Consider the following 26,051-nt stretch of genomic DNA (forward strand, 5'->3'; position numbering starts at 1 on the left):
CAAATAGATAACAAACATAAAATATTTTGTAAAAAACGGCGGACAAGTGAGACAAGAAAGGTTAGAATTCATTAAACCGAAAAACTCGCATGATTTCAAGGAAGTATAAATGAAAGCCACCACATGAAAATTTGAAACTGAATTTTGACAGGGGTTCTATAAAAAATTTAGGAAGGGGAAGCCTTGGTGGTGTCATCATAGGTAGCATTGAGATTTATCATTTGACCTATGATGAATAATTTAACATTTTCCCCATATTCGTTTCATTAAAAATACCTATAGAAAAGTCATTACCTTGAGTTGGAATAGTTCCAGTTGGGCAAAATATTAAATATTAAATATTTTATCTCTAATTGGTATTTTGATAAATTTCCCTAGTTTAATTCAGGCCCTTGTAGGACCAAGTCGGCTAATGAAGATGAACCTAATTCCTTGCTTGCTGCAGTGCTCAACATATGCAAAACTTGGGTGGAAGTTTGCAGAAGGGGACTCTCTAAATATTGTGAACCTGAGCTTGGGTGTATAACAACCCCAGTATAGAGATTAAATCCTATTATTGATGAGTTTAGAGATACCCTAACTAGTGATTCAACAGAGACCATTGCTTCTGTGAAGCTAATGAGGATGCAGATCAGTTGGCAAAAGGGAGTGTCATAAAACTAAAATGACAGTTATTATCATTTTAAAAGTTCTGTAGTATTTCTTTTTCTTTGTGGACTATTTTGTACATTCCAGAGTATACATGCATAGAAAATGAATGAGTGGAAAAGTTACAAGTTGTTATTCTCACAAAAAAAAAAAAAAAAAAAAAAAAAAAAAAAAAAAAAGAAAGAAGAAGAAGAAGACTGCACGATTTAAAAAATCAAACAATTCCTTATTTTCACCTGAAAATCGCCCCGTTTGCCACAGTGGATCAAGTGACTTATAATAAATGGGGCGATTATGAGACCCTGGCTAATTTGGATATAACTCAGATCGGTGATTTTTAGATTACAGGTTGATATTATGCTCGAATCTCAATGCACTATCAAAACACAGATTGGTGGAGCAGATCTTTGACCCACAAATCCATGTCAAATCGTTAGATTGATCAGTCTGGATTGGTAATCTAGAAAAATATTTAAAAACAAACAAAATAAAATTAAAATTGAAGTTTATAGGGTGGAGAGTTAGAGGGAACCGATTCCCATATAGATCGACGATCCAAATAAAAAATCGCCGGTATTATTATGAAAACTGAACTGATACCATCTCATTTGTTTATTGATATTTATTGATATATTTTCTACTGCTGGTATATTTTCACTATGGTAGAAATATCAATCACACAAAAAAAACAATGGATGCTTCTTGGCTCTGGGTAAACGTATTCAAGACAAACTGCACACTAAACGATGCAGTTAATTTATGTTTCCAAGCAGTACTTGAGCAAGTGAGGCATTTACCTATGCAATAGTAGCTCCAAGAGACTCTGGACTTCTATAAAAATATTGCTCTCGAGTCAAAAGTGGGCTCGGGCCAAAGGGGTAAAACGTTGACATCAAGCAATGCTACATCTCAAGTTCAATTCCTCCCACACCCCACTATAATCCCCCAAAATCATATAAGGGAAATATAGTGTAGCCACCGCCTTTCACACACGCACACCCTTAGGCATAGGCACAGTCGATTCACAACTTTTCACTAATTTCAATCAAGTTAATAACTACACTCCATATACACCAGTCATGAAGAACCCATACATTTTATCAAAATCCTATGTGTCTCTAATCCTCTCTTAACGATGATGAGGTTAGCCCCCTACCCTACTCTTTCTAGTTTCTACCATTTAAAGGCAGGTAAAACATAAGATGGGTAGGCACCGTATTTGGAGGTAAGAGCTTCAATGGCTGTAGAAGCAGTAGCCTCCCCATAATCAGTCAACCCAAGTTCATCAGCATGAATGCCACCTGTGATGAGAGCAGACTGAATCCCCGTTGAATTTGCGCCCTTAATATCATGATGGAGAGAGTCTCCAATAGCAATGCAATCACTGGCATCCACCTTTGCCATCTGCATTGCTGATTCATATATCAACTGCAAGACAGAAAATGAAAATAAAGCTTTATGAACATCATTAACGAACAGGCCTTCCAATGCATAGTTGCATACAAGTAGCAGTGAATTACATAAATAAAAAGGTAATAATATTTATGACATTCCATGTTAGTTTTGAATTTAACATTTGAAAAATGAAGATATAATATTGGATTGGTGAGGCTTTCCTCCTTATCTTTTGAGTAAATGAATTTTTCGATTAAAATTTAGGTTATAGGTCAACCATAGAAATAAAAATCTCAATAAGATCATCATACAATTTTTTAATGTACAATATAAACTGAATTTTTTTCTCATTTTCCTTTTTGCCTTTTATATGCTTTTTGGATTTTGCTTTCTTAGATGCTTTCTTTGTTAAAATTCCCCATTATCTTCTAAAAGCTTCTCAAATAATAACAACTCCCACAACAATTACCAACCCAAATGGGTTCTGAAATACCTTGTCTGGTTTTCCCATCCATTTCACATTGCCTCCAAGCTTTTTATACTTTGCACCCAGCGTACCTGATAAAAGATGACATGAAAAGGAACATAGATGACATATTTGGAAAAAAATTATTTCGTTGATCTCTGCAAGCTATGGAAGTTTATACTGCAACACCTTTCTTTCTTCTTTTACTTTTTGGATGAAGTTAAACCTACATATGTGATCCTCAAAAATCATCCATGGCACATGCAATAAGAGAAGAGAATAGCTGCAAACTTTCAGAGAAAAGAAAAAATCAGAGCTGCAAGAAAATCTTTTGAGAAATTTCAAATAAAGCTCAGTGTGTACAAGTGTTGCTTTTTTGTGACCAAATATTTTACAGATCATCAGGAAAGTTTACTACAATCCAATGTTCTGGGAAAAAAACAACATTGATTGGGTCATCGCCGTCCAATGCAATAACATGAATGACTAAGTGCATAAAGAAAAGAAAAGAAATAATGAGATGGTGAGAGAGGGGACTCGCCATTGAAATCATGTCTTGTTCTGCTAGGTCGCATTCTCTATCGTTTGATTAGACAGTGATTCCCAACGAATTATGGCTTTCCATAGTACATCAGATCATGGTATATTTTCCTCAAGCATTACTGACCTGTTCTAATCTATATTACATATTATTTTGTTGCAGAAGAAGTTTCTACAAGTGGAACCTGAAAGTTATAAGTTATCCACAAAATAAAAATTCAACACCAAAAAAACTAGGGAGTGCGAATACAAACGTCTTAAATATTAGATTTCTTGGACTACAGCTCCTATTGAATTATATTTTTAAAATCTATGGGGCTGATTTGATTAACAGGTTCCTTACTTCAATATGGACCAATATACAATCACAATAGCATAGGCAAACATATGATACATTTTTTTTTTCTGATCAGTAATGATCCAAATATAGCTGATGACAGTGCAATTAGTGTGACGAAGTGTTTACAAACTCACCGGGCATAACACGCAAAGCCCTCACTTCCACAGTCACAAAATCTGGATTTGCAACAATCATAGGGATGTTCTTTTTGACACAACCTTCCAAGATTTGTTCTAGATCCTCAAGACTCATAGGAAGAGGGTCACCATTGCTACGGCCCAGAGCTTCAGTGCCATGCGCCAAAATAAAACTTGCATCATCAATATTTTCCACAACTTGCAAGCCCAAGCCCTACAGAAGAAAAGAAAACACACCATGCACAATTTAGATTGAAACCACCTTCATTGTGTTCAACTTCATATTGGGAATAAATACTCTGCTGCTGCAATAATGCTATTTGTTTGTAATACCAAAAAATTGCAAAGTAAATTGTGAAAGATGATTGTTGAAATTTAACTCAAAACTAGAAGCTTAAAAAGTGCATTATTTTCTATTAAGGCCAAGCAATGCTGAAATACATAAATAAAAAACGCTGCAAAAATCTTTTTCATAACCAATCAGGAAATAGTACTAGTAAGACCATCAATCGATTCAAATTGAGGAAGCATCTGAAGATTATGAACCATTTCAAAGATGATAACACACCTCAAGAGATATAGCACCACGATTGTTCCAAGTCATATGAATACAAGATCTTCCTAATGCAGCAAACCATGGATCATCTCTTCTGTTGATTGTAGAGAAACCAGTTAGATGGTAAGAATTAGTACATTTCTTTTTTGTCTTTGGTTTTCTTTTCAAGGAAATTTGTACCCGCTACTTACCCACAAAAAGGCACTAAACCAAGAAAACTATAGATTATCTCACATGCATAAAATGACGCATTAGTTGAATCTTACTATAAAATGATAGCTCCAATCACCCCTAAAAATAGCTCCAATGAGATTCCAAATTACACAACAACATTTGATTCCGCTTAATTGGATTAATAAACAAAACAATATCCAAGAGCAATGATAATGAATAGCATCATGTCTAAGAAGTCATCCTGCATGAACACTAAAAAAACGAGTGAACTTATGTTGCACTCTCATTCAAATTCAAGTTATTTGGCTATTATTAAGGTTAAGCAGTTCTCATTTTTCCTTTTTCTTTTGATCGGAGGTTAAGCATGTCATTTACAGACATTAATGACATTTAACTTGACAAAGATGGTCTTCATGATTAGGTACATCGATCAGGGAGGTAGATTTGGATGGTGAGAACAACAGAGACAATTTGACTAAGAAAAACAGAGACAATTTGACTATCATAACTCGGGTTAATGAACGAAATTCTCAAGGATGTGTCTGGTTTCTCTTATAAATATGAATCACTGTTTACAAAGTCAGCAAATCCTACTAGGGTTCACAAGAGGAAATAGAGAAAATCACAGGTATGCCTTGAAATAATAGGAAACAACAGTAAATATGGGATTATGGGGAAAAACAACAGGTCAAATAAATATTGGAAAATTGAAAATGCAAAGCATGCCTATATGGATGAGAAGGTAGATGTATATTAACCAAAAGCTATTGTCTATTTGACAGTTAAAACACACCATGTAAAAGTCACCACTCTGGACATCTCGCTAAAAAAAGCCCTCAAAACCCCACACTGCTGACCAATCCCCAAAATGTTGGTTGTGTGAATAACACAAAGACAGTGGATGGACATCATTAAAACAATTAGGACTTTTCTACACATTCTTCTTTATGATGAGCACCATTCACTCATGAACCAATTTGCACATGATGACATGACATTCATACCAAAATTACCAGTAGCTAGTATGCATAGATTCAACAAAGATAAATAACACTGACATTCCATGCAAGAAGCGGCCAGCCATAACAACACCCTTCTATCAAATATGGCTCATGCTATAAGAAAAACATTGTCCTCAAGCATATAAAACAGCAGCCCAACTATAAGAAATGAGCTCCCTTTAATGTTTTTCTATCACAAATCCCATTTCTTCAAGGCATTTTGCAAATAAAACTATCATCGTCATATAAAATTGCATTTTTGACAATTGTCATACTTGATTCTTAGTCATAAATTTCCTTTTTTTCTCTCCCTTTTATATCCATAACCAGGCATATTAAATCCAAGTTCAGTTGCCTTAAAACTCCAACACACCTTATCTCAAAATATTTGAAGTAGCAAAATTCAAACCTTTGAAGGTATTGATGGGTCAATTCACCACTTGTTATTGCACCAAGAAAAAGAGAAGAATCAAATCCTAGACTCTCCATCTTCTCCATGGTTATCGACGCTCGCCTCGAAGAATTGCTAATGATAACCATCTTGGCACCGGAAATTGCTAATTTTTCTACTATTATACACAAAAAAAGTTAAAACATAACGAAAGTTACTGATCATATGAGTAAACTACAAACTAAACCAGGTGAAATATGCTAAAAAAATGTACCAAATTCACTAAAACGAACAAACTCAACATACAAGTTGAAATTACTCCCGGATAAGGCTGTTTTCCATCATGAAGGACACCAAATTGATCTAACAACCAGGCCTGGACAAAGATATAAAATGTTAATAAGTGGTAAAATACATAAATGATAGTAATTAGAAATTCAATTTTAAATGAAACCAAAACTATTGGGCTATCTAAAAAGTAAAAACAAATAACTACCAACAGAATAAAAAAAAAAAGCACATGCAATACAGAAAATAATCCACATTAATGTGGATGTTGAGTCGAGATATTCATTAAATAGCTCAATTTTTTTAAAAAAACTTATTGATTAGCTTGAGTTAATCATATGTTGGATTTCTGAAAAATTCACTCCATTAAACTTTTGTATCCCTTGCCAAAATAAATAAATAAATAAAAATGTAAACACGTTCTATGTCAGTAAACACTAAACAGAAATGTTTCATATTAACCAAATGAATGTAATTTGCAGAGGAGAAAGAGAGAGAACCTGCGAAAAAACTTAGAAGCCCAATTGATGAGAAAAATCAAAGAACCACGAAGTACATTCTATCAAATGATCATGCATTGCAGGTGTCAATATGCAAAAAATCATATGCGAATTAAAAATGTATACAAAAATATATATCTAGATCTTTAATATGTATGCAAAATTATCAGCTTGAATTACCGCAAAGCGGCCAGTTCGGGCCAGGTCTCCAATTCCATTTAGGGCTTCAAAAGGCTGAAACTCTCTACCAGGAATCGTATAATTCGGCTTCATTTTGACCTTGATCCGCGACCTTCTTGCTGAATTTACAGAAGAAAAAAAAAGGAGGGGGATTTCAAATGGGTATCTCCATTGATGAATTTAAGCAATATAATCGAATTGTAGGAAAATAAACTATGGTTTTTACCTGGAAATGGAGAGGAACTCAGAACTGTGTTTGGTGGGTTTGATGATACTAACATCGTGAAAAATGTAATTTCATTGCGAGAGCCATGGTTTTATTCACGGGAAAGCGTAGTGTTGAAAACGCAGTGGCTTTTATTTAAAAACCGACCGATCCGAACCGAGATTTTGATTGGAAGAAGTCACGCCCGAGTCTTCTGTGGAATAATATGCTTCCAGGCCTAATTTTCCCCGAAGACTCGACATATATATTTGGTAAAGCATATATTGAGAGTATTTATATTTCGTATAAAGTAATCACATTTAATCTTAACCGTTAAATGTGAAATTTGATTGGCAGCATTTATTCTATTGACCAAGCTCAAACATCAAAATAAATTTTTTTCAACTTAGTAACATATCCAAACTATTAGATTTCATAACAAATGGTTATAAATAATTATGACCTCCTTGTAGACATACTTTTTTTATATCAAATTTTGTGACTTTTTGTATTAAAATTTCTCAAACTTGGTGCATATTCCGTTTTTTTCGCCTATCTAATATTCCTTTTCTAAACTCCTATCCCATAAACTCTTCAATTAATTTTTATTTTATTTTATTTATTTTTAATATTTTCTCGTTCGTTAACTCAAATTGGATCTGGATCATCGTCAAACAATATGGCACATATCATGATTGGATGATCTGCCTCACTGATCCAGGGTTTAAAATAGTATAGGTAAGTATGTAAAATGTTAGTCCAAGACTCCCAATCACGAATTGACAATCTAGATTAGGTCAAGTAGGTGGGCCATTCGGGGTCTGAGGTGGATCATTCTAGATCTATATAAGGTCATCATAATCAGTCCAAATCGACAACTTGGGAAATATTAAAAATAACAATAAAAAATTAAAATGGGCATTTATGATGAGGGCATGAGGGGGCTGAAGAAAATATCAAATAAGTGCGAAAAAAACAAAATAAATAGGATTGCATACTATAAGACATTCATTTTTTAGCCATTAGATGTGAAATCCAATAGATGAAAATGTGTCACAACATTTTTGAAATTTTATTTTTGACTTTGTAACCAAACAATAGTACATCTTCAACCGACCGATTTCAAATCCTTGATTTTAAACTCATTATATTAAAATTTAATGGTTAATGATGATTGTGACCTCATTGTATCAAAAGTAAACAGTCTCATTGTATATATTTCCAAATAAAAAGGGGGACATTTTTTTTGGTGGGAGTAGGGTGGGTGGGGACGGGCTACCTTCCCGGAATTAATTTAAATCCGGTTGATTCCCAGCTCGTAATGGCGATGTCATAACTAGATTGCTAGGTTTTGAAACACTGCTCTCTACCATCACAATATACTACCATTTTGTTTTTGTTTTTTTACGATAAATACAATAGTTCTCGATCCAAACCTGGTATTTGGAGATCAAATTCTCCATTATCTCAACATGACTTTTAAAAGCGCATTCTTTTGTCTCGAAATGCTTATTGTTTGATTTAGTTAAAATAAGAAAAATGGTTATCCAACACGTGCAGTTTGTATAGAGCCGAGGCTCTAAACAATCAAAGTAAATCGCATTTTTAAATAGTGTCGGGAAATGTGGCTTCAATATTGGCAATCTTTGTGATAGCCTTAAAATATATTTTCATCTCTACTTATAAAATTTAAAGCGTAAATAATAGTGTAGATCAAGCAGATCATGAAAATCTTGAAAATTGACAGTCAAAAAACGCGTTACAAGATGCACTATTTTCAAAACTTGAAATTCATTGTTTTCTCATGTCCATGCGTATTGACGTCGAGATAATCAATTTGATGATATTTAGGTATCAAAACAATATCTTCTAGTGATATTTGTGATGTGGGCTCTAATTTGATTGTTTAGAGCCTCTGCTCTATATAAACTCTTGCCGTTTAAATGTTTTGTCCAAAAGTTGGGTTCTTTACTAAAAATTAGAATGTTATTGCTTTTTATCTTCTCGATATAAAAAGGGAAAAAATTTAAAATACATTAATTTGAAAAAATTTAGATGTGACACCAATAGGCAATAAGATAATAAATAATAGACTTAGGTAGGCGGGTCATGTGTGACATAAACCTAGTACAATACTTATTATGAGGTACAAGTTAGTTCAAGTAGAAGACTCAAAAAAAATAGGGGGTAGGATCAAAAGAAAATGTTTCAAAGTAGTGAGATCACTAAAGGTATTGCCTTTAATAGAGTATAATGACTAATCGAGATTCATGTAGCCAATCCTTATTAGCTGGAAAAAAAAATTGACTACAATTATCTACTTTTGGTTGGTCACTAGGTTAAGAGATTCCCAAATATTGGGTCCTAAAAGTACTCCTCAAAGGGTTTTACCCAAGGGAGTGAATGGTCGATATTATCTCAAGAGCATTATTCATTTGATCTTTCGAATTGCTTTTCACAAGGAAACATTTATTTTAATATAATGCTATTTGCCATGTACAATGTTATCAATATTGGATCGATGACCAAACCTATGAGGGGTCAGGTCCAGTCAAAAGTTGTCGAGCTGTTGGCTAAATTAGTTGGGCTAAACTTTGAAAACATATAAAAATATGAAAGTACATTACAAAAAAAGTTGCATCTTTTTTTGGCTCGTCAGATCTACATTAGCCTCAATTTTTACTTTAGACTAAACATGTCAGTCTAACTAATTAAACCATTCCGCCCGGTTCGTCACCGAGTATTGTTATTTATAAGATGAACCTTAAGGTCAGAATAAAAAAAAGTGATTGTTGGACAATTCAAGGAAGCCGCCTAAGTTTGTGGGAACACACATCAAGGGAAAAAAGATCTAAAATGTTCAAATTTCAAATACATGGAAGTAATAGGCAATAGGAGAGCATACTACTTTCTTGCAATCTTGAATCGAAATTAATTAGAAGAAGTCAAAACAAATCAAAATAATTTTATTGGTCAATGCATCCATTTGCAAATAATGAAACAATTCATATGAGGTTGCAAACTTACTTAGCAAATGAGATTAATGATGGTATATAGGGAAAAGTTTATATAAGGTTGTAACCTTAAAATGTAGAAGTACAAATGCACCTCAAGAATTTATCGGAAAAGGTTGTTTTAATGTTGAAAGACCATCTAATTGATCATTTTGACATCGAGATGTATGAATGTATAAAAAAAAAGTTTTTGAATTGCAGAAATAGTCCATCTTGCAACACATTATCTAGACCATCCATTTTCAATATTTTCACATGTTTATAGATCTACATTATTTTAACTAATTTTGGAGTTTGAAATTTTATAATTAGATATGAAAATACATTTTTAAATAATTCTAAGAATTTTTTACACCAAAATTACATGTTATAATAAAAATTGAAGGCACGCCTTAATTGGATTGTTTAAGGTTACAACCTTATTGAAACCGCACCCATGTATATAATGAGAACATTTATCTTTGCTACGGAGAGGTCACAATTATTTATAAGTTATAACTATCCGATGTGAAATTGGAAAGTTTGGGTGTGTTTGATAACAGGAAGTTAGAAGAGGAAGAAAGAACTTTACTTATTACTGTTCATGTTACGTGTTTGATAAAAAATGAAAGATAATTTGAAAACTGTTTTTCACTGTTGAAGTTCCCACCTTTTAGGCTTGAGTAAAGTTCCATGGTTTTTATTTTGTCCATGATATATATATATATATATAATATTTTATTTATAATATTATATAATAAAAATATTTACAATGTATAATATATAATATATAATACAATATAATATTATATATAATATAATATATTATACTATAATATATAATATATTATAATATAATATATAATATATTATATTATAATATTTATATATTATATATAATATAATATATGTATATAATAATATATTATATATACAATGTATAATATATTTTATATAATAAAAATATATTATAATATATTATATTATTTTATGTAATATAAGATAATTTAATATATATATATATATATTAAAAATAAATATAAAATACAGTATATCATATATTATAGTATGTTATAAAAATTATATATTTCTATTTAAATTATTATCTATGTAAATATAAATATAAGATATTTACTATATATCTCAAGAGTTATCAAACACATAAACTCTGAACTTTTTTACTTCCAAGTAAGTTATCAAACACAGAAACCATTAACTTTTTAAGTAACTTCTAAGTTACAGGTATACAGTAACTTCCAATTTCCAGTTCATGTTCTTGCTTTCTGTTATCAAACACGTCATTTGAGTGTGTCACAAAGTTCGAGAAATTTTTTTTTGAACTTTGAGTTTGGTCAATTAATTAAATACAACCACCCAATTTTACATCTAGCGGTTAAGAATAATGGTGACTATCTTATATCAAAGATAAATAATCTCATTATATAATTTTCAATTTATTTTATTTAGACTGTATAGATTTCAAACTATCTTAAAAGACATGCTATTTTTTTAGAGTTTTTAAAGAAATGCCAAATTTATACATTCAACTAAAATTAATAGTGTATAATATCACAACTTTACTTGTATAAACCTTATTTTTACAAGTAAGGTGACAACTTTATATGAATCACACCCAAATGCCTAAAAATTTCAAAAATCTAAAATCAATAAACTCTTCTTACACAATTTTGCATGAGGAAGTAAGGGTACAGTATGAATCTGCGGGAGTACGCTATAACGCTCAAAAAAACGCGGGCGAAGTCCAGGGAGAGGCCCATTTTGGCATTAATAAAATTTCGGTCCTCCCCCCTTGAACGAAACATGGGCTCATTTTCCCGGCAAAAAAACCCTAGCTTTCATTTCCTTCCCGGACTTGGACTGTTCGCGATGGTTTGAACTCCAACTCCTTGAAGTAAACCCTCATTAAAACCTTAGGTTTGCCATAATAAAAAAAGAAAAAAAAAGAAAAAATCAATTGGAGGTTAAAGCTCAGGTTTTCAAATTATCGGTGCAGAGATTCAGGCCTAGCATTTCATATTCTCTGTGAATTGAGGTTCAAATAGATGATTTGAGGTAATAATTTCGTGAAATTAGGCTTCATCAATATTTTATCTCCTATTTGTGATAATTGGTCTTCATCTATCTTTTATGTCTTATTGTGATAATTGGTCATCTACTATGTAATTTCTTTATTTTTCTCCACACAAGTATTACAATGATATAATTTGGCATTTCCTGTTTTTTATTTTTATTTTGATTCCTTTTCTTATTCATACCGTTCAATGTATGGGTAAACCCCAATTTATTAAAACAAATCTGTGCAATGAAATTTGGATAAATATCGTTTATTCTTCCTTTTATGTTTGTGCAGTGTTTTATAAGGGGGTAAATAATGGTTGGGAATCTCTGAATTCTCAAATTTGATCTTTTATTCAATTGGTTAGATAGAAATTTTTTTGAAAATTTATTCGCTTACTTTGAATTGGTTTTCTAGCTGCTGGATTTTGGGAAAAATTGAGATTTCTAGTAGCTTTACAGACTCTGCAAGCAGTGCGGCATTTAACCTGTCTCCTTGAAGCCAATTTATTTGTGTGCTTCAAGTGGCGTTCAAGAGAGAGCTATTTTGAATAACAAGAATTGGGTTTTGCGATATCTGTCTCCTAAGAGAGTGTATGGAACTCTTTTGGCCTTACCTATATCAGGTGTCTTGAGAATTTGAACTATTTTTGGTGTTTTTGTTAAGTTTTCTAGTGGATTATTGTTTAGACTTAAATTTAAAGTGTAGTTGATTCATTAAATTTAAAGTGTATTTGGACTTCTTTAAATGGTATTTTCTTTTCTTTTCTTTTTTAATTAAATGGATAAAATCTTGGTAATGGTCGTCTAATATTTCTCTTATGTGCATATTTCATTGTTCTGTACATTGGGTTTCTTGTGGCTTGGTTGCTTTGATCCTTCAAAATTGGTTCGTTCTTTATTGTTATGCTTCACTCTCAACCCTTTAGTATTAAGTATTAATATGTTTTCATCACGATAGTCTTGGGTTTTTTTTTTTTTTTCTAACATTGTTAAAATTTAAGGATGTGGATTTGAAACCATATTACCTATCTACAAAATGAAAGACTGGGAATCTCTATATTTTAACAAATCAGTGTTTACTGAATTGGTGATGCCTATATTCATGTAATTGATGTTTCATGGATTGGCCTGATTGGGAACATTTCAAATTTAATATAAGTTTCCCGAATCTGTTTATTGGTTTGCAGTTTTTGCAGAACTGCTCCTGAAGGAGTTTGTTGTTTTAATGTTTGTGTAGTTTTATGCATTTGAAGGCTGACTCCATGTTATGATTCATGAAAACTAGACTAAACATCAAATCAACTAGTGTATTGGTTTGGCTGGGTCCAGTCAGTATGTAGATTGTTTTCTCTGTATCATTCACATTTTGTCAGACCTCTGAGGTGACAGCTATGTTTCGATTATAACAAATTAGCATTGTGAAAATATAGTGTGTTATTACTGCGAGATATGTGACATGTGGTTGTTCTGTATCTTGTTGCAAAGTTATTTGTTTAATTTCTTTCCTCTGCAGCTTATTATCAAATTATACAAATTCTTTCTGGAGTGCGAAATGATCAACCTATTTTTGTCTGAAAACATATTTGTGATTCATGATCATGGTGTTGGAGGAAAAGAGAGGATATCATTTTTACAGAAATTGGAAGCCATTATTTGGTCTGCGATCACACAGTCAGAGGCTCGCCTCTGGTTATGCAACACAGTTTCTTGCATTGATTCAATAACTCCTCATGAGCAGTGTGAATTATTTACGGACATTCTTAAATCTTCGCCCCGGAAGCATCTCATAGCTTCTCAGTTTTTGCAAATTCTTTTTGATCGAAGCCCTCAAAAAGCTGGCCCTATTATAGCCAAGAGGAGTTTGATGATGCGGAAGTTTTTTAAAGGTGAGTATTTTTCTCTTAGCTTCCACAATACTAGATAATAAGAGTGACAATTAAGCATTGTACAATAGAAAAGAAATTTCCTTCAAGGAAGAGGAAAACAAAGATGAACATTGAAACTTTCTGCCGTTATTTTTTTTTGGGCAGTAAAACTAAGCTTTTCATTCATGCTTATTTAGCATGCTTCCCGATTTACTGCAATGATATGCATAATGAGGCAATTGTCAATCTATTAAATTCTATTGCTTAGGTTTTATTTCACACTCCGTGTTAACTATACAGCCTTATCTATTGTCAGTCGTGGTATGGAAAACATAGGAAGTGAACAAAGCTTATCAATAACAAACCTAAGTTGAATTTCTTTATTTGATTCTGACCAAGACGTTTCATTCTTTGTGCTGTTGATATTTATATCTGTTACCATGTCATATTTATATCTGTTGCCATGGAAGCAGGGAATCCGAAACGTATATTGCAATGGTTTGGAAATTTTGGTGGTATGGGTGAAGCCGAGCATAGAAAAGGTGCAAAGGCAATTTCGCAGTTTTCGTTTGTGAATAGGGATATTTGTTGGGAGGAGCTTGAGTGGAAGGGTAAGCATGGGCAGTCACCTGCAATGGTTGCTACAAAGCCCCATTACTTTCTCGACTTGGATGTCCTCCAAACAATAGAGAATTTTCTTGAAAATGTACCAGATTTCTGGTCCTCAGAAGAGCTTGCTGAGTCAGTAAAAGGTGGTGAAATCCTACTCATAGATTCAAAATTCTTCATTGAGCAATTTATCCATTTGATGTACACCAAGAACTCAGAAGATATATGGGCAGTAGTAAATGAGTTTCTATTGGACGTAGAGTTTTCATTTTTGTGCCGCCACCTTCTTGTACTTCTTGGTGAGAGTGATATTTGTCTTTTCTTGAATTCTTTTGGTAAATTTCTTGCCTCAAGAAAGCCATATATGGAGAATAAATGCAAGAAGTCTTATTTTAGAGATTCACAGTCCTATTGGCTTGAAGTTTTGTTGGCAACATGTGCTTGTTGCCCACCTCTTGATTCATTGCTTCTTACTAATGCTGTTATTAATGAAGGCCGCCAAATAATGCGTCTCCTTAATGATGGGGACCATGAGGCAGAAAAGGATGGGGTTGAAGAACTTTTGGATACTTGTGGAAATTTGAACCCTGGTCACCATTTGGTACTTGCAAAAGAATGTCTAAACATGGAGAAATCTGAAGTTGTGAAATGGCTTGGGCTCGAGGCTTGGGTGGTCCATTATTGTCTATTAAAGGAGTCAGATGTGTGTGAATCATGGGAGGCTCTCTTTTCAACGAATGGGATTGGTTTTCGAAAATCACGTAGTTACTCTTTGGTTGATTCTGATGGGCTTTCGAGTGGTAGTGATGGGGAATTGGGTAAGGTGAAGAGGAAGAAGAGAGAGAAAAGAAGGAAAAAAAGGAGGAAAAATAATTTCAAGGATAGGTCTATGGAATTTGGAGATTTCAGTGAATTGGGGGATACAGAATCAGGAATCGGGAGTTGGTTGCTTTCAACTGATGGTTATTCTTGTGCATGGGGCAAGGTATGCTGTTCCCTACTTCCTTTTAATCTTTGACTAAATATACTTTACCTTTCTATATTTATTACCCAAAAAAGGAAATGTAAACACTTAGCATTAGTGTTAATAGACACTTGACCTTCACCCTTGTGTTGTGCTGACACACTATCTATACGTATTGGTGGTGACACAACGTGTCGACATTTATAGTGCATGTATGAACCCAGAACCGCTTGTGGAGACGTCAAAAAGCACTAACCACCATGTCATTAGCATAATGATGTTTATATTTGAAATGTATATTGTGTATAACTTTACAATGTCCGAAATCCCATGCATTTATAGCACATATTTCGTTTATTACTTTATTAGACAAAGTCAACAACACAATATCAATAAAAGAACCCTTTAATTCATGCACATGCTTGTCTATGAACTTCTATTAATATGATATTAACTTATAATCATGTGCATATAATTTTTTTTATTTTAAATTCTAAAATTAATATGAGTTTTATTGTCTAAAAGCAAATTATCTTTTGCGAGATTTCAATTTGCAAGCTTCTAATTTGAAGATAGTGGTTCTACCAACAAAAATACCAAATTGATAGATGTTTTACATACATTTACAAAATATTATTACTAAAAGGGTGTGGTTTCCATAAGGTTGCAACCTTAAACAATCCATTTATGGTGCACCTTCAAATTTTATCATAACATATAATTTTGATGTAAAATATTATTAAGATTATCTCAAAATCTATTTTTATATCTAATTATAAAATTTTAAACTCCAAAAATGATTAAAATCAAGTAGATCTATAAATACATGAAAATCGTGAAAATGGATAGTCTAGATAATGTGTTGTAAGATGCACCATTTTTGGGACTCAAAATCTTTTTTTGTTTTCATAGTCATTCATCTCGATGTCGAGATGATCAATTAGAGGGTTTTTCAATATTAAAACAACCTTTTCCGATGGATTTTTGAGGTGCATCCGTAGTTCTACATTTTAAGGTTGCAACCTTATATAAACTGTTCCCTTACTAAAATGCGGTTTAAATTATTTTAAAATATAACAGAACAGATTTATTTTATTTTATTTTATTATTCTTGCATAAAATAAATTTAGATTTCTAAATTTTATTGTTACGGATGTGGGCGCATAATTGTACGAACGGGTTGGCGTTGGAGATTTATTGGATTTTTTGGGAAGATATACTAGACGCTAGACATGACACTGTGTTAGTGTCCATGTAACACTGCATGGCATGGCTTACTTTGAAGTAGATGGTGTCCTCAATTGAGACATTTCTACTGCATGCAAGGGTTATTGTTTTACTTTCTTCAAAAAATAGTTTGGGTGTGATTTGGCTTTTAACAAGCATGTTGAGTTTTTGGTCTCTTGTTCGTTTTCTAAAAGCCCCCTTACTTCAGGCTGTGGTCTTTGATTCTTGGATCAGTATTTTCTTCTGTCTTTTGAAGTTGCCTTCTTATGTTGATGCAGTCTACTGGACCTCTCTATTTCTTTTTTCCTTGTTTGCTTTTTCACCTTGAGTGTCTTTAGCTCGAGTTTCTGTTTAACATAGGGCATGGTTATTTAGAAGAAAGAAAAACTTCTGCATGAGACGCAAGCCACATGCTATTTTTGATTGTTGTCACTATTTCAATTGCAGGCAGACTTACCTGAGCACCTGGCAAAATACTGCTTTTCCTCATGGTTGAAGTGGGTTATTTTCAAATGGTTTTCTGGGTCTCGAGTTTCATGAGAAGAATGCCACTATGTGACTGACTGTCAATAGTAATGGCAGAGCTTTATAGAGAGCATTACATGCATACACATGTACATTATGCAATCATATATTTTGAGCTTTCTTGTTGCATAGGAGCTTGAGCAATAGAGGTTGAGATTAATCGGGTTCCTCAGAGATTGTGTGATCAATGTCACGGACAGAACTAAACGATTGGTCACGAATATCAGGTAACTGTCCCCAGTAAGCAGGTAAATGCTATTCTCTTTGTTCTCTTCTATCTTATTTAACAGACTAATTTATAGGCTTTAATAAATGATACTCTCTCTCCCACCTAAATGCTATTCTCTTTATTCTCTTCTATCTGATTTAACAGACTAATATCTAGGCTTTAATAAATGATACTCTCTCCCACCTATTGAAACAAAAATGATTCTCTGTTATTTACTATGAACAGGCCAAGATGAAGGTAACTTTGCTATGGACTGACTGATGTATTCAATTATTATTTCAATCCAGAAAATTCAGTGAGAATCAATCATATTCGTTAGCGTTGATGGAAATTAAAAATGTGGTTGAAGGCTAGTTTTGTGATCGTCACACTTATGATCATGTGTACATAGATGGTAAATTTTGCACACACACTCTCCCTCTCTCTTTCGCCCTCTCTCTCAATCCCGTTAAGGGATCTCCAGTAAGGGCTAGAATTGTGCCTTCATGATCTGTCTCCAAAGGTTTAGTGATCCTGTTTTGTGTAATTGATGCATTGACGTCAAATAGGGGATTCAATAGCTTTAATTCTTGTAAGATTTTGGCATTTTATTGACTTCTATTATCGATGTGATTTCGATGATTTTATTTAGGGGTAAGTTTGCCAGAACCCTAATAGGTGCAATCAATGGTTGGTTGGACAATGATGGAGAGAGAATAGAACCTATCATTGTCCACCATTGAAGAATGGCCATCATTGATAGGATGGTGAAATATCACAGTTTTCATGGTCATGAGTACTTGTTATGATGGAATTTCTATGCTACTATTGAATTTTAGATGTCATTTTTAGTATTGAAAGATGCTCTCCCTATTTTAGTATTGAAAGATGCTCTCAATATTTTATCATGTAGATGAATAATATTTTGTCACCAATAATGGGGTGCGTCAACACTTTGACCCGTCATGGGTGATGACACTCGGGCATAAAATAAAATTAGGGAACTTCAACAAAACATGGTTAAAGTTGGGATTGCCTACAAAGAGAATGTTTATCTCCGTTTATCTTGTGTACATGGAGGTCACAATTATTTTTATCTTTTAAATTTCAAAATGGGTGGTTGTAGAAGTGCAATGAATTGATATAAAGTTTCAAATTTTTTTTTTGGACTTTGTGACTCATCTCAAGTTATCCAATTTGATATCTAATGAGTGTGAATGATTGTGACATTTATGTACAAAAGATAAATGGCTTCTTTATAGACAATCTCATACAAACAGTGAAAGCATTCGTGGTGATGCTGGAATGGGCTGCTTTTGTGAGTTTTACCATCTCGCAAGTAAAAGCTAATACATATGTTACAGAAAAATGATTCTGCCGCCATCTTTTAGTTAAGAACTCCTTTTTTTACGCTCCGACATATCAACTGGAAATTAGATAGGAAATTATATTATATATGCGAATGCCTTCAAGGGCACGGCCCTTGGCATCGTGAGTCCCACACCCTCTGACTTATCAACTGGCTCAATGCCTTCCCTCTGCCACTCGAACCCATGCAACAAGCTCGCGAGCACCTCAATGCCAGGACAGATCCTCCTACCAGCACTAAAAGGAATAAACCTAAAATCTTGGCTCCTCACATCAACCGCCGTCCCCATAAAAACTTGAAGGCTCGGGCTACGAGTCAGGGTCTTTATGTATGTGCCATGCATTCACCATAAGTATAGTGCCTTTGGGCACGGGGTAACCACCCAACTAGGGTGCTCTTTGAGGTCGAGGTCGATTCATGAGGTACAAGCATAGGGCCTGGAGTGTATAAGCGTTATGTCTCGTAAATGATGGCTCGAAGGTACGCTAGCTTGGGGAGGTCGGATTCTTCGACTAATCGGTCCCTTCCAACTTGTTGGTCTGAAGGGAGTCCGGGTGGTTAAGGAGGATGCCTAAGGCCCACTCTAGGGTGAGCTGTCATCATAACCTGGGTAAGCAGAGGGTTAATATAAGAAACAAAGGCATCTTTTTCGAAATTTATGTTAACTTTATATAGAAAATATGCATTTATAGTTTTTTTTTTTTTAATTTAAAAAAGAACCTATTTGTACTCGTTCATGTATATCTATGTATATTATTCTAATGTTCAATGTTGAGAAACAAAGGTTTTTTTTTTTTTTTTGAAAATCTATGTTATCTTCACACAACAGTTGAAGAACAAGTGAGAAAATATAGTTGTAATGAGTTACAGTTAGAAAATACATACCACAAATATTCTCTTAATTAAATCATCTGTGAAGTAGTCAGGATCATTCTCTTGCATTGCAAGGAACATGTGAATGAAATCTTGGTTTAAATTGTCATTCTCACTGCTCCTCAATTACTTATGTTTATCCACGATCTGCTGCAAAATCCTGTCTCTCTTCCTCCCCAATGCTCTCAAGAGTGGGGTAATCCCCTGTAGATCCACCCACTTAAGATCTGGAATATAGTCCCCAAACTTCACCTTCCCTGTCAACAGGAATGTCTCCTCTATCGCTTCTCTAAATTCCTTTGCTTCTTTTAGATCCTCAATTGCACATCCATAATAACTTTTATTGGTCACCATCTTAACAATAGAACTAAAGATGGTTTCAGTGATCCTGTCCTTCATGGTACCACCTTCCCTCTATTAGAAGCTTCAACAAGACTTTGTAGCAATGCAGACACTTGTTCTTGACGAATATATGCCAACATCTCAATTTTTTTTTTAGGAAAGAAGCTCGAGCGTTTGGATTTTCTGTACGTTTCGCCAATGTGCACCATAGGGAGCCCAAACAGCAGTGGTATAGTCATAGCCAAGGTATTTCCCAATGGCAATTTGAGGACTAGACGCAAACGTAATGTCATTAGTGGTGAAACATTCTTGGGTTAGATTAGCCGAGGAGCCAGCCACTACAAACTGTTTGCCTAGCCAAAGGCTGAAGTTCGGGCCATACTGTTTGGAGAGATGGGATGATGACCTGTAAAGTGGAGGTTTTAGGAGGGATAAATGTGCAATAACTGGCAAGGTCGAGGCCCAGGAGGAAGGTTAACAAATGAGGATTTTATTTTGATTGCATACAAGGTGGCCAAGAATATGGAGAAAGTTAGAATCAATGTATGCTCCATGGATTTTGGTTTTGAGAGACTTCCAACAAATGGGTTTTGAATTATCGCTATTTCAGACAAAGATTGGTTTTGTTTTTTTTATTTTTTTCTCATTCACTTTCTTTTTTCCTATTCAAAGAGAAGAATGGATTTTGATTTATCTGAAAACCAGATAAAAGTATTTTTGCTTGGCCAAGTAGCTTTTCATTTTATTCAATGAGAGACTATAAAGAGGATATTGGAACAAAATGAGATCACTGTGAAAACTTTGCAGCTCCTACATACCAAACCTATATTTCCTTGATGAATCTAGACAGCTTAGCTGAGTAGGATTCAGGTTCATGGATTTTGCAGCATATAACAATACCTTTAAGGAGCAATTTCAAAAGACAATGAGGTCCACAATCCTCGGTCTAATTATACAACATCACAAGAAACAGCAGCTAAAGAAGTATCATTTCAACCTGAAATCTTACAACCAAAAAACTCCACCATTCAAGATCTAAAGCTAAAGCATGCTCATTGTAGATCGGAAAAGAACACTACCCAATATGCATTTAGAATGCATGTCCAAAACAAAACAATTTTAGTTTGTAAAGAATTCATGAAGAAATACTAGATTTTCATGGGCAAAGGATGCAAGCAAGGTCCACAGTAACAGAGGCGTTCTATATAAGACTCTAGAAAATAAGAAGAAAGAGAGGTGCAAGAATTTTCCATAAAATGACTACAGGAAAATGGTTGCAAGTGTACCATATCATTAATGACTACAGGAAAATGGTTGCAAGTGTACCATATAGTAATGACTACAGGAATGCGACTGTAGTCATTAATGTACCGTATCATTAATGACTACAGGAAAATGGTTGCAAGTGTACCATATCATTAACGACTATTAGAAAATGGTTTGATAGGGCTGCAGCCTATCAAAATAAATAAATCTCATCGCATAACTCTTCAAAAATTGCAAGTAAAGATCATCTCGACTTGAATATTATGATTGTGCATAACAATTAGGATTTCAAGCTCTACAAATAGTTATATAACAACAAATAATTTAGGCCATCCATTTGGCTTTAAAAATAAGTGTTCACAGGTATGCAAGATCTGTATATGTTGTAAGTTTCAAAATTTATTGTCGGTGTTGAAAATTAATTTTAGAGCCATCATAAAGGTTTCCGATGCCGAAATGCTTTATGGGTGAGGATTTGAGGTAAGGCTTTATTACGTTTTCATGAAGCCTAGTCATAAACACTCTATGACTATAAGACAAAAGTAACAATCTGAGTTGCTCAAGCCTATTCTTAATCCGTAATTTTTATTATAATTTGGGTCCATTAGTGGTAAGCTATATTACTCTACTATGTAATTTAGGGAAAATTACATATATATATTTGTTATACTTTGCGTTATTACGGATATACCAAATAGTTTATGTTATTACATGTCTATTTATTTTTTTACCTTTTATAACACAATTTTTTTAAAAAGATGACTTTACCCTCCTTATGGTTTCTGGAATTTCATAATCACATTTTCGGATGTTGAACATCGAAAATGCCACATTTTCGGATGTTGAGCATCTAAAATATCACAGTTTCTAAAAAATATGACTTTACCCTCCTTAAGGTGTCTGGAATTTCACAGTTACATTTTCGGATGTTGGCAATGCAAACTTTTTGAAATATGACTGATATTGTTCAACAACTGAAAATACATTGAATTCAGATGTTGAACATCCGAAAAAGGGTAAAATCGTCTTTTTAAAAAATTTGCTTTATGAAAAGTAAAAAACGGATAGACATATAAAAACGGGAACTATTCGATATATCTATAATAATGTAAAATATAACAGATATATGTGTAATTTTTCTTTTAATTTAAGTTGTCATTTTTAGTATTGAAAGATGCTCTCAATATTTTAGTATTGAAACCTGCTCTCATTATTTTATCATGTAGTGGAATATTTTGTCACCAATAATGGGGTGTGCCCACATTCTGACAGGTCATGGGTGATGACACTTTGCATAAAATAAAATTAGGGAACTTCAACAATGAATATTTTGTCACCAAAAATATGGTGTGTCCACACTTTCACACGTCATGGGTGATGACACTTGGACATAAAATAAACATTGGGAACTTCAACAAAATATAAGTTATCTAGACAACATCTCATATCTTGATCTAATTTCGATAGTATAGTGTTTTTTATCAAATTTTATCGAATCATATCTATGGTGAAATGTTAAGTAGTTTATTGTTTAAATGTGATTTGATAAATTTCCTTAAAAATTAGAAATGGGGACAATTGAATGGGGTATATAAAAAAGAGAAATATATATCAATTATTTTTGTTTTTAAGTAATTACAATAAAATTTTTCTTACTACATTTGTACCCTTTTTCTCCATAACAGTATTTTTTAAAAATGGTGAAACTACTTTTTTTAATTTTTCAATAATCAAAAAATTCAAATTTTTTATTATTGAAAAACCAAAATTATTATCTAATCGAAAAATTCAAATATCTGTCTTCCTCCTCCCTCCCAAAGCCCTTCTCACAGCAATCGAATAGACTTTAAAAAACCATATTGTCGGGAACACGTAATGAAATGATGGACACCAATCGGGAGAGAGTGGAATGCACACCAAGGTCAGGTTCAACCTTCCATGATTATCAATCATTTCATTGCACAAGTTAACAGCCCTTGACCTCTTTCCTCTCAGCCCTTGACCTCTTTCCTCTCTATCTTTCGCTCTTCCCTCCCCCTCACCTCCCTTTCTTCCTTCTTTTGTTTTGTTACTCTTTTTGTAACACTTTGTAACTCTGAGCTTCGGCTCCTTTTAATGAACTTAACGCTCAAAAAAAAGAAAAAAAAGTCAACACCATAGTTTTCTATACTCCATTGTCCATTCTCACCTTCATCATCAATCATTTCATTAGATGGTACTAACACTAAAAATTTTTATGGTCCATTGGTATCTAATGGTTGGTTTTATGATTGCAAAGGCATACAAGCGCAAGGAAGAGGGGTTTTGGGGGTAGGAGGAAACTAAGGATTTTTGGTGTTTGAAGTTTTGCAAACAATTCCGATTCTTGAAATACTGAATATATAAAAATTTCTCTCTTATACACATGCATGCGTGCTTGCATGATCTAGTGGTTCGCATGAAATACTTCATGTCGAGCAGTTGATGATCATGTAGGCTTAGCATCTCTCTCTCCCCCTCCCTAAGACACAATGCACCCACATATCATGCAAGGGGATACACATGAAGCGGGAGCCGTGGGGTCACGAATGCCTTCAAGGGTACGGCCCTTGGCATCGTAAGCCCCGCACCCTCTGACATATCAACTGGCTCAATGCCTTCCCTCTGCCACTCGAACCCATGCAACAAGCACCCGAGCACATACACCGCAGACCTCAATGCCAAACCCATGCCAGGACAGATCCTCCTACCCGCACTGAAAGGAATAAACCTAAAATCTTGGCCCCTCCCATCAACCCCAGTCCCCATAAAGCTCTCAGGCTTGAAACTTGAAGGCTCGGGCCACGAGTCATGGTCTCTATGTATGTGCCATGCATTCACCATGAGTATGGTGCCTTTGGGCACGGTGTAACCACCTAGGGTGCACTCTGAGGTCGACTCATGAGGTGAAAGCATAGGGCCCGGAGGGTATAAGCGTAATGTCTCGTAAATGATGGCTTGAAGGTACTCTAGCTTGGGGAGGTCGGATTCTTTGACTAATCGGTCCCTTCCAAATCGTTGGTCTAGCTCGGTTTGAGCTTTCTGAAGGGAGTAGGGGTGGTTAAGGAGGAGGGCTAAGGCCCACTCTAGGGTGATGGCTGTGGTCTCTGTTCCGGCTGACATCATAACCTGGAAAAGAAGAGGTTAATATAAGAAACAATGGCATCGTTTTCAATATTCATGTTATCTTCAGATACAAATAAATATTTATGCTTTTCTTTTTTTAAAAGAATGTATCTGTACTCGTTCACGTGGTATCTATGTATATTATTGTAATGTTCAATGTTGAGAAACAAAGGCATTTTTTTTTTCTATGTTATCTTCACACAAAAGTTGAAGAACAAATGAGAAAATATAGCTGTAGTGAGTTACATTAAGAAAATACATACCATAATTATACTCTTAATTAAAATCATCTGTGAAGTAGTCAGGATCATTCTCTTGCATGGCAAGCAACATGTGAACGAAATCTGGCTTTAAATTATCATTCTCACTGCTCCTCAATTTCCTATGTTCATCCACAATCTGCTGCATAATCCTATCTCTCTTCCTCCCCAATGCTCTCAAGAGTCGGGTAATCCCCTGTAGATCCACCCACTTAAGAAATGGAATATAGTCCCCAAAATTCACCTTCCCTGTCAACAGGAATGTCTCCTCAATCGCTTCTCTAAATTCTTTTGCTTCTTTTAGATCCTGAACTGCACATCCATAATAACTTTTATTGGCCACGATCTTAACAATAATACTAAAGATGGTCTCAGTGATCCTGTCCTTCATGTTCACCACCTTCTCTCTATTCGAAGCTTCAACGAGACTTTGTAGCAATGCAGACACTTGTTCTTGACGAATACATGCAAACATCTCGATTTTCTTTGAGGAAAGAAGCTCGAGCACTTGGATTTTCCGTACATTCCGCCAATGTGCACCATAGGGAGCCCAAACAACAGAGGTATAGTCATAGCCAAGGTATTTCCCAACGGCCAATTGAGGCTTAGATGCAAACGTAATGTCATTAGTGGTGAAACATTCTTGTGCCAGATTAGCCGAGGAGACAACCACTATAAATCGCTTTCCTAGCCAAAGGCTGAAGACCGGGCCGTATTGTTTAGAGAGTTGGGATAATGACCTGTAAAGTGGAGGTTTTAGGAGGTGAAAATGCCCAATAACAGGCCAGGGTTGAGGTCCAGGAGGACAGTTAACAAATGATGATTTTCTTTTGATTGCATATAAGGTGGCCAAGAATATGCAGAAAGTTAGAATCAAGATAAGGTCCATGGATTTTGGTTTTGAGAGACTTCCACCAAATGGGTTTCTAATTATCGCTATTTCAGACAAAGATTGGTTCTTTTTTTTCCTCCTCTTTTTTTTTTTTTCCAATTTAAAGAGGAATGAATTATGATTTATCTGAAAACCAGATATTTGTGCTTGCCCAAGTAGCTTTTCATCTTATTCAGTGAATATAGAGAAACTACTAAAGAGGATACAAGTACAAAATAAGACCACTGCAGCTCCTAACATGCCATATCTATATTTCCTATATGAATCTAGACAGCTTAGCTGTATAGGATTAGAAAAGGAAATCATGAATCCATGCCAGGTTCATGGATTTTGCAGAATATAACAATACCTTAAAGGAGCACTTTCATAAGACAATATGAGGTCCACCATCCCAGTCTAATTATACAACATCACAAGAAACAACAGCTAAAGAAGCATCATTTCAACCTGAAATCTTACAACCAAAAAACTCCACCATTGTTCTAAAGCTAAAATAAGCTCATTGTAGATCAGAAAAGAAACACAACCCAATATTCACTTACTGTGCATGTCCAAAACAAAACAATTTAGTGTAAAGAATTCATGAAGAACTACCAGTTTTTTCATGGGCAAAG

General features: G+C 34.2%; 2 protein-coding genes, 1 non-coding gene and 1 pseudogene across 9 annotated transcripts; 1 reads left to right on the forward strand and 3 right to left on the reverse strand.

Annotated features, from left to right (window-relative positions):
• Positions 1-1,667: 1,667 nt before the first annotated feature.
• LOC18448685 (Haloacid dehalogenase-like hydrolase (HAD) superfamily protein) lies at positions 1,668-7,090 on the reverse strand. 3 transcript variants are annotated; one of them, XM_006858746.4, is made up of 8 exons: positions 6,843-7,090; positions 6,617-6,735; positions 5,955-6,024; positions 5,667-5,826; positions 4,095-4,176; positions 3,524-3,740; positions 2,537-2,601; positions 1,668-2,076 (listed from the first exon to the last, which is right to left on the reverse strand). In XM_006858746.4, the coding sequence occupies exons 1-8, from the start codon at positions 6,895-6,897 to the stop codon at positions 1,822-1,824; spliced, it is 1,023 nt and encodes a 340-aa protein (XP_006858808.1). In that variant the 5' UTR covers positions 6,898-7,090; the 3' UTR covers positions 1,668-1,821. The 3 variants fall into 3 exon arrangements, with proteins under 3 accessions (XP_006858808.1, XP_088725326.1, XP_088725327.1); XM_088869200.1 differs by having other exon boundaries at positions 5,667-5,823; positions 6,843-7,086; XM_088869201.1 differs by having other exon boundaries at positions 5,667-5,823; positions 5,923-6,024; positions 6,843-6,941.
• A 4,481-nt stretch (positions 7,091-11,571) lies between these two features.
• LOC18448684 (uncharacterized) lies at positions 11,572-20,657 on the forward strand. Of its 4 annotated transcripts, none has more exons than XR_002283444.2 (5): positions 11,572-11,887; positions 13,407-13,779; positions 14,232-15,352; positions 17,006-17,310; positions 20,033-20,657. XR_002283444.2 is itself a non-coding variant. In XM_006858745.4 (4 exons), exons 2-4 carry the CDS (start codon positions 13,446-13,448, stop codon positions 17,096-17,098), a joined length of 1,548 nt encoding a protein of 515 aa, XP_006858807.1. In that variant the 5' UTR covers positions 11,572-11,887; positions 13,407-13,445; the 3' UTR covers positions 17,099-18,151. The 4 variants fall into 4 exon arrangements, 1 of the variants encoding a protein (XP_006858807.1); XR_967134.3 differs by lacking the exon at positions 20,033-20,657 and adding an exon at positions 17,538-18,151 and having other exon boundaries at positions 17,006-17,331; XR_967133.3 differs by lacking the exon at positions 20,033-20,657 and adding an exon at positions 17,538-18,151.
• Positions 18,527-20,429, reverse strand: LOC148781854 (cytochrome P450 81Q32-like; annotated as a pseudogene). The gene is made up of 3 exons (XR_016058586.1): positions 20,034-20,429; positions 18,997-19,199; positions 18,527-18,896 (listed from the first exon to the last, which is right to left on the reverse strand). The product of XR_016058586.1 is annotated as a cytochrome P450 81Q32-like (transcript).
• A 2,542-nt stretch (positions 20,658-23,199) lies between the features above and the next one.
• Positions 23,200-25,892, reverse strand: LOC18448679 (cytochrome P450 81Q32). Its single transcript, XR_016057325.1, has 2 exons — positions 24,549-25,892; positions 23,200-24,288 (listed from the first exon to the last, which is right to left on the reverse strand). It is a non-coding gene; the product is annotated as a cytochrome P450 81Q32 (transcript).
• Between the last annotated feature and the right edge of the window lie 159 nt (positions 25,893-26,051).

Source organism: Amborella trichopoda, chromosome 6 (assembly GCF_054954075.1).
Source record: "Amborella trichopoda isolate Santa Cruz 75 chromosome 6, AtrichopodaSantaCruz75HAP2 v2.0, whole genome shotgun sequence".
NCBI classification, from domain to species: domain Eukaryota; kingdom Viridiplantae; phylum Streptophyta; class Magnoliopsida; order Amborellales; family Amborellaceae; genus Amborella; species Amborella trichopoda.